General features: G+C 42.9%; 2 protein-coding genes across 2 annotated transcripts in view; both read right to left on the bottom strand.

Moving 5' to 3' along the window:
• Positions 1-15,344, bottom strand: part of LOC137537707 (mucin-5AC-like) — a 535,576-nt gene that overhangs the window by 79,791 nt on the left and 440,441 nt on the right. The window lies entirely within an intron of this gene.
• The window catches only part of LOC137538613 (mucin-2-like), an 81,815-nt gene that overhangs the window by 15,276 nt on the left and 51,195 nt on the right, over positions 1-15,344 (bottom strand). The window contains exons 4-5 of the mRNA XM_068260891.1: positions 6,964-7,138; positions 5,434-5,683 (exon numbers count right to left, since the gene is read on the bottom strand). Coding sequence (XP_068116992.1) covers positions 5,434-5,683; positions 6,964-7,138 — 425 coding nt within the window. The remainder of the gene's footprint in view (positions 1-5,433; positions 5,684-6,963; positions 7,139-15,344) is intronic.

Consider the following 15,344-nt stretch of genomic DNA (forward strand, 5'->3'; position numbering starts at 1 on the left):
CAGTGACTAGTATATAACACTGCATGCGGTCACGTATGTAGGTGATTTGCGTCGGCACCCAAATACATGGTGTGTTTGACCCGCCCCCTACACATCATCATGGAGTCAAACTTTGACCCCTCACTCCAGAGTCAGCAGGCACATAGCAGCCAATCAGCTAGCACTCCCTCCTGAACCACACCCCTCCCATGTAAAAACACCAGCACTACAAATGGGCCGAATATCAAATTTTGGGTTCACGAACTTCGAACTCGAATCTCCGTAAAAATTTGAGAACAAGCGAACCGCCATAGACTTCAATGGGCAGACAAATTTTAAAACCTACAGGGACTGTTTCTGGCCACAAACGTTATGGAAACGTTGTTTTAAGGACCTGGACCGTGGCATCCTGGAGGGGGATCCATGGCAAAAGTCCCACCAAAAATTACAAAGTTGACGCAGAGTCGTGTTTTAATCGCTAAAGGGGAGAAATCACATTACATTCCTAAACAGGGAGTGCAGAATTATTAGTCAAATGAGTATTTTGACCACATCATCCTCTTTATGCATGTTGTCTTACTCCAAGCTGTATAGGCTCGAAAGCCTACTACCAATTAAGCATATTAGGTGATGTGCATCTCTGTAATGAGAAGGGGTGTGGTCTAATGACATCAACACCCTATATCAGGTGTGCATAATTATTAGGCAACTTCCTTTCCTTTGGCAAAATGGGTCAAAAGAAGGACTTGGCAGGCTCAGAAAAGTCAAAAACAGTGAGATATCTTGCAGAGGGATGCAGCACTCTTAAAATTGCAAAGCTTCTGAAGCGTCATCATCGAACAATCAAGCGTTTCATGTAAAATAGTCAACAGGGTCGCAAGAAGCGTGTGGAAAAACCAAGGCGCAAAATAACTGCCCATGAACTGAGAAAAGTCAAGCGTGCAGCTGCCAAGATGCCACTTGCCACCAGTTTGGCCATATTTCAGAGCTGAACCATCACTGGAGTGCCCAAAAGCACAAGGTGTGCAATACTCAGAGACATGGCCAAGGTAAGAAAGGCTGAAAGACCACCACCACTGAACAAGACACACAAGCTGAAACGTCAAGACTGGGCCAAGAAATATCTCAAGACTGATTTTTCTAAGGTTTTATGGACAGATGAAATGAGATTGAGTCTTGATGGGCCAGATGGATGGGCCCGTGGCTGGATTGGTAAAGGGCAGAGAGCTCCAGTCCGACGCCAGCAAGGTGGAGGTGGAGCACTGGTTTGGGCTGGTATCATCAAAGCTTGTGGGGCCATTTCGGGTTGAGGATGGAGTCAAGCTCAACTCCCAGTCCTACTGCCAGTTTCTGGAAGACATCTTCTTCAAGCAGTGGTACAGGAAGAAGTCTGCATCCTTCAAGAAAAACATGATTTTCATGCAGGACAATGCTCCATCACACGCGTCCAAGTACTCCACAGCGTGGCTGGCAAGAAAGGGTATAAAAGAAGAAAAACTAATGACATGGCCTCCTTGTTCACCTGATCTGAACCCCATTGAGAACCTGTGGTCCATCATAAAATGTGAGATTTACAAGGAGGGAAAACCGTTCACCTCTCTGAACAGTGTCTGGGAGGCTGTATTTGCTGCTGCACGCAATGTTGATGGTGAACAGATCAAAACACTGACAAAATTCATGGATGGCAGGCTTTTGAGTGTCCTTACAAAGAAAGGTGGCTATATTGGTCACTGATTTGTTTTTGTTTTGTTTTTGAATGTCAGAAATGTATATTTGTGAATGTTGAGATGTTATATTGGTTTCACTGGTACAAATAAATAATTGAAATGGGTATATATTTGTTTTATGTTAAGTTGCCTAATAATTATGCACAGTAATAGTCACCTGCACACACAGATATCCCCCTAAAATAGCTAAAACTAAAAACAAACTAAAAACTACTTTCAAAAATATTCAGCTTTGATATTAATGTGTTTTTGGGTTCGTTGAAAACATGGTTGTGGTTCAATAATAAAACTATTCCTCAAAAATACAACTTGCCTAATAATTCTGCACTCCCTGTATTTGTGGAATAATGTGCTGCTTTCAAATGTCCGGAGTGTGTACACGTGGATAAGGTAGTGTGTACACGTGGATCAGGTAGTTGAACTTCACGATGGAACCAAACAGACCAGTGTCAGTGTACAACCTAATTTTTCCTTAATTTTTTATTTTTGCTTGTTTCTGATCTCCTCCATGCTAGTCATGCGACTATGCAGCCATGCAAGATTGAGCGCTAACAGGTACGGAATAGATGTCATGGATATACATTCTTACATACAATTTTTTGAACTGACTGTTTCAGCCCTGGTGACACTAACAAGAGATGCGGTGTCTTGGGGTTTACATACAAAATTAATTTGATTAAAAAAATAGTTTTGTTGCAGCCACTGTAGCAGAGGCCAGACAATGTCATGGTCTATACATTTTACCCAAAATTTTATTAAAAAAAAAAAAAAAGAAAATCTATGTTTGTTGCAACCCTGGTGAGTGACACTGACAAAAGAGGCGGTGACTTGGCTCTCCAGATGTATGTGCAGGTTTACACATACAAATTTAATTTTACAAAAAAAAGTTATTGTTATTTAGAAAAAATGTTATTGTTATTTAGAAAAAAAAATAATGTTATTTAAAAAAAAATGTTATTGTTGCACCACTGTAGCTCCACTGGTATGTGGAATAAGCCCAGGAGAGCTGAGGGTGTGCAGTGGTAGAGGAGTGCACAGTAGCAGCAGAGGAGGACTCAGCCGAGGACGGGAGCAAAGAGGATGGAGGAGGAGTAGGAGGAGAAGAGGAGGTGGCAGCTGGCCTGCCTGCCATTCGTGGTGGTGTCACCAACTCCACTGCAGAGCCATGCATTCCATGCTTGCCAGTGGTCAGCAGGTTTACCCAATGTGTGGTATAGGTACTATACCTGCCCTGACAGTGCTTTGCAGACCAGGTATCAGTGGTTAGATATACCCTTACCCCAACACTGTGTGCCAGATATGCTCTGCACATGATGGCGCAGGTGTGCATTCAAATTAAATTTGAGGAAAAAAAGTAGTTTTGTTGCAGCCACTGTAGCAGAGGCCAGGCATTGTCATGGTCTCTACACTTTACAAGTACAACTGAAAATTTTTGGAAAGAAAGTTAATGTTTGTTGCATCCCTGGTGAGTGTCAAGAGAGGTGGTGACTTGGTTCTGCAAACATATGTTCAGGTTTACAAACCAATGTAATTTGACCCAAAAAAACAACTGTGTTTGCAAACGCTGTAGCACAGGCCAGACAGTGTCATGGCCTATACATTTTACCCCCAAAAAATGTATGTTTTATTTATTTATTTATTTTTTAAGAAAATCAATGTTTGTTGCATTCCTGGTTGAGTGGCACTGACAAGAGAGGTTGATGACTTTGCTCTGCACATGTATGTCCAGGTGTACACACAAATTTAATTTGTTTTTTGTTTTGTTGCAGCAACTGTAGCAGAGGCCAGACAATATCATGGCCTACACATTTTACACAAATTAAAAGTTTTTTTAAGAAAAACAATGTTTGCTGCATCCCTGGTGAGTGTCACTGACAAGATACGCATTGACTAGGCTCTGCACATGATGGTGCAGGTTTACACAAACGTACAAAACATTTTTGAATTTTGAAAAAATCATTTTTGGTAGCCACTGTAGCAGAGGTCAGAACAGTGACATATACATTTTACAAAAGAAAAAGTATTGTTTTTTTAATATTTATGTTGCAGCCGTGGTAACACGGACTGACAAGAGATGCGGTGACTTGGCTCTGAACATGATGGATGGTACAAGTTTACAAACAAAAATGTAAAAACCTGCGGCGTGTGTAAGTACATGGCGATCAGGTAGTGTAAGGGCTAGGGCCGCTTCACATTGACAGACCAAACTCCCCGTTTAACACACTGAAAACAACCGCCAAGAGTATTGTCAATAGTTGACATCCTCAGGACATAAATGTTAGTCCTCTCAGCGGCAATCTTTCTGTAGTGTTGGTCATGCTCAAGTTGACAGGAGTGCAGGCGATGGCAGTTTTCCAGCCGCTAGGGTCAGCCTGAGATAGTTCAATGAAAAGTAAAGTGAGTAAAAAAAAACACCGATTCTGCAGTGTGGGCCCAGTGTTTGCCCGGTAGACTTTATTGATCACCTGAGGTGACCATAAAAACAAAAGGTTTTGTCAAAACTTATCCAGCTGATCAAATATGGGTCAGTCCACAATGAAGCAATAACCTTGTTATCTTGGGTGTGCAAAAACGACAATATAGGTCATTGCTTCATTGAGATACGCAAGCCCCTTCACCACGACAAGGTAACAATCACGAACTGGAATTGAAATCATGTACATGCCTTTTTTTTGTTTTTAGTTGTTGCAACCACTGTGTAGCACCAGAGGCCAGAAAAATTGGGTTTTGTAGCAGCCACTGCCATAAAATTTCAGGATTAACCTGTAGAAAATGTTATACCACATTGCTTCTCAGACCCTAGTTGGTGGTGGCTCAAAAGGACAGCTGTGTGGGTAGTCAAGGTATTTTTCTGGCATGCAAAGAGGTAAAGACAGATGTGTGGGGACTAAGTCACAAGTCTTTCGATGTGCAGTAACCCTCTGGGATCATTCATCTTAATAAAGGTCAGGTATTCGGTGACCTAGGCGACTTCTTGTCAGTTACAATCCCCCCTGCTGCGCTGAAGGTCCTTTCTGACAGTATGCTTGAGGCGGGACAAGCCAAAAGTTTGATGGCAAATTGTGACTGCTCTGGCCACAAGTCAACCCTGCACATCCAATAGCCCAGGGGTTCTTCGCTCCTCAGAGTGTCAATATCCGCAGTTAAGGCCAGATAGTCTGCTACCTGTCGGTCGAGGTGTTCTCTGACAGTAGATCCCGAAGGGCTGTGTTGATGCGTCGGACTAAAGAAACTTTGCATGTCCAGACGTCACTAACACACAACGTCCTGTCCTTGACGGTGTGGCCGTGGGAGGAGGAGGGTTTCTGGCACCTCTTCCCGTTAGATTCCCATCGTGCTGTGACATTACCCATAAATGCAGTGTACAGCATACTTTGCAGGCTGTTGTGCAACTGCTGCATCCTTTCCGACTACTGGTAATTTAGTAACATTTCCGCTACGTTGTGCTTATACCAAGGGTCTAGTAGCATTGCCACCCAGTACAGGTCCTTCTCCTTGAGCACTTTAATACGCGGGTCCCTCAACAGGCAGGACAGCATGAAAGACCCCATTTGCACAAGGTTGGATGCCGAGGTAGCCATGTCCTGTTCCTCATCCTCACTGACGTCATTGAAGGTCTGTTCCTCCCCCCAGCCACGTACAACACCAAGGTTCCCCTGAAAGGTGACCACAAGCCCCCTTGGAATGCCTGCTGTGGTTGATCTTCCACCTCCACAAAGCCACTTACCTCCTTTGAATCCTCTTCCTCAGACTCCTCTCTCTGTGTTACTGCAGGTACAGCAGGTGACAATGACAAGACTGGTTCTGGTGGTGATGGTGACCACAACTCTTCCTCTTCCTGGTCATGCTCATCTATGGCCTGATCCAGCACTTTTCGCAGGTCATGCTCCAGTAAGAAAGCGTATGGGATCAGGTCGCTGATGGTGCCTTTGGTGCGACTCACCAGGTTTGTTACCTCCTCAAAAGGATGCATGAGCCTGCAGGCATTGCGCATGAGCATACAGTAACTCAGCAAAAAAAAAATCCCCAGCTCCGCAGAGCCTTTTCTAGCACCTTGGTCGTACAGATAGTCGTTGATAGCTTTTCCTTTTTGGAGCAGGCATTCAAACAAGAGGAGCATTGAATTCCAGCACCGCAGATCAAGCACTTCACTGGCAGGTTTCTTCACCACTGAACATCTGCACAGCATGCCGTGGCCATGTAGGAATGCCTGAAATGGCCACACACCTCGTCCAGCTCAGCTCGTCCAGTAACGCCGAGGTGGATTGCTCAGGCCCTGGTGGGCCGATTTAAATAATTTTTTTTTGAAACAAGCAGCTAGCACTTTGCTCGCCGCCGATCCACCGCTACCCGACGCAAAAGAAGCCCCCCCCGCAGACCCCGTGCGCAGCCTGGCCAATCGCTGCCAGGCTGCGCTATGGGGTGGATCGGGACTCCCTGTGACATCACGACGTCGATGACGTCATTCCGTTCGTCGCCTTGGCGACGGGGAAGCCCTGCAGAAAATCCCGTTCTGAACTGGAGTTTCTGATGGGCTTGATCACCGGTGGCGATCTAAGAAGGTAGGGGGACGCCGCAGGGAGAGGGGAATCATGTAGCTAGTGCTAGGCTAAAACTACATGATAAAAAAAAATTAGGTGAAAAAAAAACGTGCGGCCGCGGGAATCAAAGCGCCAGGGAGGTTAAAGACCTCCTGTGAGCCTGGGTACTTACTCAAAAAACATTGTATAATAAGATTTAAAACATGTGCCATGCAGGGTACATGTGTTAACTTGCCTAAATTCAATGCCGCCAACAGATTGCTTCCATTGTCACACACCACTTTGCTGATCCCCAGTTGGTGCTGGGTCAGCCACTGATCCACCTGTGCATTCAGAGCTGCCAGGAGTGCTTGTCCGGTGCAACTCTCTACTTTTATGTAAGTCAGCCCCAGTAAGGCATCACACCACCATCATACCTGGGATGTGGCATAGACCCTGGGGAGCTGGGGGTGTGCACTTGTAGTAGAGGGTGCAGCAGCAGAGGAAGACTTAGCCAAGGACAATAGCGAAGAGGATGGAGGAGGAATAGAAGGAAACAAAGAGGAGGTGGCAGCAGGCCTGCATGCCAGTCGTGGCAGTGTCACCAACTCCACTGCAGAGCCACGCATTCCAGGCTTGCCGGTGATCTGCAGGTTTACCCAATGTGTCGTATAGGTGATATACCTGCCCTGACCGTGCTTTGCAGACCAGGTATCAGTGGTCAGATGGACCCTTGCCTGTCAACACCTTGTGCCAGAGATGCCATGATTTGGCTTTCCACATTATGGTACAGGTTGGGGATTGCCTTTCTAGAAAAATAAGGTCTGCCGGGTACCTTCAACCGCGGTGTCCCAATCGCAACAATTTTTTTGGCACGAAGACAGAACATAGAGAAACCGGCACTGCTGAAAGCTGTGTTTTAATGAAGCATTCGGTTGTAGTACAAAAAACATGCAGTGTGGCAAATCGCAGTGTTGCAGTCATACAATTGTATAAGCATTCAGGAGGGATACCTTGTGGTGTGGTGGGTGCCGGGTGGTTCTAAGCCTGACGGCCGTTTCGCGCACGTCTGCGCATCTACGCATGATGATACTGCCATGGATGCCACATGGGATCCTAATAGACAAGATGACCAGGGGGACAGTTCAGAGGTGGAGTCAGAGAGGAGTAGGAGGAGACAAGTTGCTGAAAGAAGCAGGGGGAGCTCATCGTCAGAAACAGCTGGTGGCAGTGTCCGGCGCCATGTATCGCCACCTATGGACAGCCAGCCAACATGCCCTTCAACATCAGCTGCTGACGCCACCACAGTGTCCACACCCTTTTTTAGTTCCTATTCAGCCTTTGTTGAACCTCAGAAGGTCTTGAAAATTAGCATTGTTGTGCTTTGAGCTCATTTGTGTTGCCTAAGCCCTTTACCACCATTAATCTAAGTAAGCTCAGCACTCATGCTCCATCTTCCTGTAATCTCGTATACCCTCACTGTATTCCACTGTGACCTATCTCTGCCATCAGGTTGATTCCTTTCTCATTGTCACTGTTTACTCACAGTCCTTTTTTTTTGCTCTTGTATCCCATATGGGATCCTTGCGTCCCTTTCATTAGCTACTTATGCACTTTGGCACTATGCACCTTGGATCGACTTACCTTGATCATTTTTACAAAATATATGCTACTATATTGCACTTTGCACCTTATGTTGATATGTTAAGATATGTGACTAAAAATGTTTTCACATTTATACACTTTTTTTTGTATACACAAGTCTTGTTTAATAGGATTTTGGCTTTATATTGTTTGATATATTGATTTAATGTGCCCTTCTCTTGTGATCTGTTTTTGGTCTTGTATCACATCTATCTACAGTGGCATGCGAAAGTTTGGGCAACCTTGTTAATCGTCATGATTTTCCTGCATAAATTGTTGGTTGTTACAATAAAAACATTTATTAAATATATCATATAGGAGACACACACAGTGATATTTGAGAAGTGAAATGAAGTTTATTGGATTTACAGAAAGTATGCAATAATTGTTTAAACAAAATTAGACAGGTGCACAAATTTGGGCAACACAAAAAAGAAATTATTACAGCCTCTAAACGCTCCCTGTAGGTTCCAATGAGAGTCTGGATTCTGGTTGATGGTATTTTGGACCATTCCTCTTTACACAACATCTTGTAACGACTGTCAGATAGTGACGCCTTCCTGACAGTCTGACAGAGTCCTGGGTGCCGCAGAATGCGTGCGGCACCAAAGGAGTCGAGATTAGTCTAAGGCTAGCCGAGGTCGAACCGAGAATCAGATGTCTGACGGGCCAGTGGGTGACACAGCAGGATAATCAACAGGCAATAAGTCAGCAACAGAGATCAGATGTGCAGAGGTACCAGAGGGTCAGACAATAGCGTAAACGGTAAGACAGACAAAGAGTAGGCAACGAGGATCAGATAGGCAAAGGTACAAGGCGTGAGACTAGAACCAGAGTAGATAAACAGGCTATAGGTCAAACACAGAGTAATCACATGGCAATAATACACAGAATTGCAAGGCTAACTAGTGTACAAAATCACTGGGGTCCTGCCAGTTCAAATGTACCACAGATCTGACTACGGGTCTGAGGCTTAACAGAGAACTATCAGCTACAACAGACATCAGAGCACTGACAGCTCAAGGAATATATAGTCAGCTTTGGGTCTGTAGCCCTGCCTCCTGAACAGGTGATCAATCAGGAGTAAACTACGGCGGAGATGTGTCAGCTGATTGCTTGATCAGCTGACACGCTTCCTAAGTCTATAAGGCCTCTCACTTGCTGCGCGTGTGTGTTTGAAAGTGCCAGCATTACTAGCCTCCTCGAGAGGCCTGTGCGCAGAGGAAACCCGATCACACCTGGGGGCTGCGGAAGTAACAGACCCGCACCGCTGAATGAGAGCGGCGCTCGTGCTGCTGGAGGCAGCAGAGGTGAGACTGCGGTTCATGTCACATCTCTAGTTCATACAGGTTTGATGGCTTCCGAGCATGGACAGCTCTCTTTAACTCACACCACAGATTTTCAATTATATTTAGGTCTGGGGACTGAGATGGCTATTCCAGAACTTTGTACTTGTTTCCCTGCATGAATGCCTTAGTGGATTTTGCGCAGTGTTTAGGGTCGTTGTCTTGTTGAAAGATCCAGCCTTGGCATGTCAGAATTCTAGCGGTTCATTTATGCAGGAAAAGCTGTCATATGTTTATGTTTTAAGTTTTAATGTTCTATGAAAAATGTCATTGTAAACTGTTATACAACTGTTAGATTCTTTTTTTGAATGTGCTTAGAAGATTGATGATCGCTTGGCTATAAAGCCTTGATGAGATGGAATACTGTTAGAAGGAAGCACTACTTGGAACTGTTCATATATTGTATATATGCTGTATGATAAGCAAATACATTTTTTATATAAAATCATATACTGAGTGCTCTGATTCATTTCAAGGTATACCGTCAATCTATAATTACTGTTATAGAAGGTTCAGACCCCGCTATGCCGGATTTATATGATAGCAACGCTTTAAGGGCTGGTCCTTTACTGAGTTAGCAATCATGAAAAAGGCAAAAAACGCTCCAATTTTTGACAGGCGCAGTTTCAGCTTTATCACCGATTCCTGGACATTCGTCTCCAGAATCTGCTGATATTGAGTAGAATCCATGCGTCCCTTAACTTTGACAAGATTCAAACACACAGCCCCACAGCATGATGGAACCACCATCATATTTTACTGTAGGTAGCAGGTGTTTTTCTTGGAATGCTGTGTTTTTTTCCTCCATGCATAAGCCCCTTGTTATGCCCAAATAACGCAATTTTAGTTTCATCAGTCCATAGCACTTTTATTATTATTATTATTAACCACCCTGGCGTTCTATTAAGATTGCCAGGGCGGCTGCGGGAGGGTTTTTTTCAATTAAAAAAAAACTATTTCATGCAGCCAACTGAAAGTTGGCTGCATGAAAGCCCACTAGAGGGCGCTCCGGATGCGTTCTTCTGATCGCCTCCGGCGGCGCAATGAGCAGCCTTCCGTGTTTCGCTTACCTCGTCGCCATGGCGACGAGCGGAGTGACGTCATGGACGTCAGCCGATGTCCTGACGTCAGCCGCCTCCGATCCAGCCCTTAGCGCTGGCCGGAACTTTTTGTTCCGGCTACGCTGGGCTCAGGCGGCTGGGGGGACCCTCTTTCGCCGCTGCACGCGGCGGATCGCCGCGCTGCGGCGGCGATCAGGCAGCACACGCGGCTGGCAAAGTGCCGGCTGCGTGTGCTGCTTTTTATTTGATGAAAATCGGCCCAGCAGGGCCTGAGCGGCAGCCTCCGGCGGTGATGGACGAGCTACAGATAATGATATACATCAAATATGAACACTGATACAAAATACAGAACTGCTGATTGCAATAGCAAATTTAACATGATGACTGAAGGTGGCCACACACCATACAATTTTTTAAATATCTGTTCAATTTAAGAATTGCAATCAATTTTTCTGACTGATTGTAACATTTCAAAAATATGACCAATGTACCACACACCTATGTTCAATTTTTCCTCCAATTATGATAAAAATGATTGGAAACTCTGACAAAATTGCTAGGGTGTGCATATTAATAAATTGACAATCCAACACACACCATACAATCTTTAGAAAGATTGAAGAAAAATATCTGGCAGTCCGGATCGATTAAAATCGAAGAAAACGGGAAATCCGATCGGATTTTTCAGTCGAATGAAAAAAAAAAGCTTTCGATTTTTTCGGGAGATACGATCGTTTTTATCGAATTACTGTAAAATCGGATCATTTTATTGTATCGTGTGTGGCCACCTTTAAATGTATAAATGTCTAACAGAGTGCAAGCAATTTAATTAATAACATTCCATGACACAAAAGGGTGAGAGCCCTTATTCCAAAATGAAGCTGGCTTGTCCAAATGTGCGTTAGCATACCTCAAGTGGCTCTGTTTGTGCTGTGGGCTTCCTCTGCATCATTCTCGCATACAGCCTCCTCTTGTGTAAAGTGCGCTGAATGGTTAAACGATGCACAGTGACTCCATCTGCAGCAAGATGAAGTAGGTCTTTGGTGCTGGTCTGTGGGTTGACTCTGACTGTTCTCACCATTCATCGCTTCTGTTTATCTGAGATTTTTCTTGGTCTGCCACTTTGAGCCTTAACTTGAACTGAGCCTGTGGTCTTCCTTTTCCTCAACATGTTCCTAATTGTGAAAACAGACAGCTTTCTGTAACCTTCCCCCTTTCCGTAATCTTCCCCTAAACCGCGATGGTGAACAATCTTTGTCTTCAGGTCATTTGAGAGTTGTTTTGAGACCCCCATGTTGCTACTCTTCAGAGGAAATTAAAAGAGGAGGGAAACTTACAATTGACCCCCTTAAATATTCTTTCCCATAATTGAATTTACCTGTGTAAGTAGGTCAGGGTTCACTGAGCTTACCAAGCCAATTTGAGTTTCAATAATTAGTTCTAAAGGTTTTGAAATGAATAAAATGACAACAGAGCCCAAATGTATGCACCTGCCTAATTTTATTTAAACAATTATTTTGCACTTTCTGTAAATCCAATAAACTTAATTTCACTTCTCAAATATCACTGTGTGTGTCTCCTATATGATATATTTAACTGACATTTTTATATCGTAACAACCAACGATGTATACAGGAAAATCATGATGATTAGCAAGGTTGCCCAAACTTTCGCATCCCACTGTATATATGAACTTTATTGATAGAAAAAAATTGGATATGATACTGATGCTTTACAAGACCTCAACAGACCAAGATTATATTGAGCACTACTACTTTGTGTGTGATTTCACACCACGTTGTGTATGATTCCAACCTAAATATTATCAGTTTTCGTTTGCTGAGCTTTTTATTATCATTATTATCATTTTAGCGGATTTTTGTGGTCTGGGACGGTCCGACCTTGTTTTTAATTTTTCAATTGGCTTCAATAAAATAAAATTGTTTTGTATGGTGCTGCTGTCTCTGGCTCCATACTCTTTTTGTGCCGATATTGATTATATTAGTACAGGGGGATTTTCTTTCTCTTTTTTGTTTATAACTATGTAATTTTGGCGAGACTTTTCCCATGGATCCCCTCCAGCATGCCATGGTCCAGGTGTTAGGCCCCTTGAAACAACTTTTCCATCACATTTGTAGTGAAACAGTCCCTATAGGTTTTAGAATTCGCCTGCCCATTGAAGTCTATGGTGGTTCGCCCATTTGCAGACCTTTGTTCGAGAACTGAAAATTTGATGTTCAGGCCATCTCTACTTTCCAGTGCATATTAGGGAAGGCTGAATATTGTGACTTTGTGTTTGTGAACGCATTCACAAATTTTCATGGTAAAAATGGACATTTTTGGCAAGCTGCATTGACTTTAATGGTAGGAGAACTTTGCAAATCTTCAGGGCATCTCTGCAGTCACAATGTATTTTAAAAAGGTGTACAACACAGAAACCCAGACAGTGGCATGGTGGAGGGGGATCAAGGGAAAAATGTTCTGCAATAAATATGTGTTTTACGCAGAGGCATTTTTTTATATGTAAATCACAAAAATCACATATAGATTTAAGATTTTGAAAATAAAGCTCTTTAGAATGGCCGCCGTGGTTACCTGCCTAAAAATTGTTCTGTGCGGCCACTTTCTGAGATGCCTGAAAAATGTTATGTTTATCTACTTACACATTTTAAATTGCAGCCACAGACAGTATGTAAGGCCTGAAAAAATGGATAATTACCTGCCACATTATTAATCGAATTTCAGCTTCTGTATGGGACAGAGACCATAAAAATTGGACAAATACCTGCCTAATAAATATTTGTATTTCAGCTTCTGTATAGGGCAGGGGCCATAAAAACTGGGCAATTACTTGATAGATAATATATATATATATATATATATATATATATATATATATATATATATATATAGATAGATAGATAGATAGATAGATAGATAGATAGATAGATAATATATATATATATATATAGATAATATATATATATATAATCTATATATATATATATAGATAGATAGATAGATAGATAGATAGATAGATAGATAGATAGATAATATATATAGATTATATATATATATAGATTATATATATATATATATATATATATATATAGAGAGAGAGAGAGAGAGAGATATGTATATATATATAGAGATATATATATATATATATATATATATATATATATATAAAAAGTAGGACTGTATTACACATCAATGTTGTAACTCTCTGGTATCCACGACTAGGCAGCTTCTCTTGTCTGTCATGAACCCTCCACCTGCACTGAATATCCTTAGTGACAGGACACTTGAGGCAGGGCAAGCCAAAAGTACCAGAGCAAAGTGTGCCAGCTCTGGCCACAGGTCAAGCCCACACATCTAGAAGTCCAGAGGTTCTATGTTCCTCAGAGTGTCCATGGTGATCGTTAACTCAAGGTAGTCAGATACCTGTTGGTGGAGGCGTTCCCTGAAGGTGGATCCAGCTACACCCTGTGGAGGTATTGTACAAAAGAAAGACCTCATATCAGACATCATTGGCACATCACCAACAGCAGCAAATCACCCTGTTCCTGTGGGCGGGGGAGTGTTACTGGCGCCTCTTTTTCTGGAGATGGTTCTTCCTGTGCTACCACCACCCTGAAAACATAATACAGCATTTGTCTCAGCTTGGTATGGAAGTGCTGCATTTTGCCCACTCTCAAAGATTCTGGTAGCATCTCTACCACGCGGCGAAAAATGGGTGTGGCTATCCCGCATAAGTGGGCGTGGCCATGCCATGTGGGTGTAGCGGGAGGGCGGATTGGGGCGGGACTGTTTGCGGGGAAAAATGGATGTGGGGGTGATTGAGGCGCGTGCAGCGGGCCGCGCTGAAAGATGGGCGTGGCCATGACATTGTATGGGCGGAGCTTAACCGTAGCACAGCAAATATAGCCAACTATGACCATTAAATAATAAATGCAGCAACAGTTACCCCACACACTAAAAAATAAAAACGCAATTTGTGCAACATTTCAACAGAAAACAAACGCAATTTGTGCAACATTTCAGCAGAAATCAAATGCAATTTGGGCCACATTTCAGCAGAAATCAAATGCAATTTGGGCCACATTTCAGCAGAAATCAAACACAATTTGGGCCACATTTCAGCAGAAATCAAATGCAATTTGGGCCACATTTCAGCAGAAATCAAACGCAATTTGGGCCACATTTCAGCAGAAATCAAACGCAATTTGGGCCACATTTCAGCAGAAATCAAACGCAATTTGGGCCACATTTCAGCAGAAATCAAACGCAATTTGGGCACATTTTCAGCAAAAATCAAACGCAATTTGGGCACATTTTCAGCAGAAATCAAACGCAATTTGGGCACATTTTCAGCAGAAATCAAACGCAATTTGGGCCACATTTCAGCAGAAATCAAACGCAATTTGGGCACATTTTCATCAGAAATCAAACGCAATTTGGGCACCTTTTTTAGCAGAAATCAAACGCAATTTGGGCCACATTTCAGCAGAAATCAAACGCAATTTGGGCACATTTTCAGCAAAAATCAAACGCAATTTGGGCACATTTTCAGCAGAAATCAAACGCAATTAGGGCACATTTTCAGCAGAAATCAAATGCAATTAGGGCACATTTGCAGCAGAAATCAAATGCAATTAGGGCACATTTTCAGCAGAAATCAAACGCAATTAGGGCACATTTTCAGCAGAAATCAAACGCAATTAGTGCACATTTTCAGCAGAAATCAAACGCAATTAGGGCACATTTTCAGCAGAAATCAAACGCAATTAGGGCACATTTGCAGCAGAAATCAAATGCAATTAGGGCACATTTTCAACAGAAATCAAACGCAATTAGGGCACATTTTCAGCAGAAATCAAACGCAATTAGGGCACATTTTCAGCAGAAATCCAACGCAATTAGGGCACAGTTCAGCAGAAATCAAATGCAATTAGGGCCACATTTTCAGCAGAAATCAAACGCAATTAGGGCACATTTTCATCAGAAATCAAACGCAATTAGAGCACATTTTCAGCAGAAATCAAACGCAATTAGGGCCACATTTTC

This window comes from Hyperolius riggenbachi, chromosome 11 (assembly GCF_040937935.1).
Source record: "Hyperolius riggenbachi isolate aHypRig1 chromosome 11, aHypRig1.pri, whole genome shotgun sequence".
NCBI lineage: Eukaryota > Metazoa > Chordata > Amphibia > Anura > Hyperoliidae > Hyperolius > Hyperolius riggenbachi.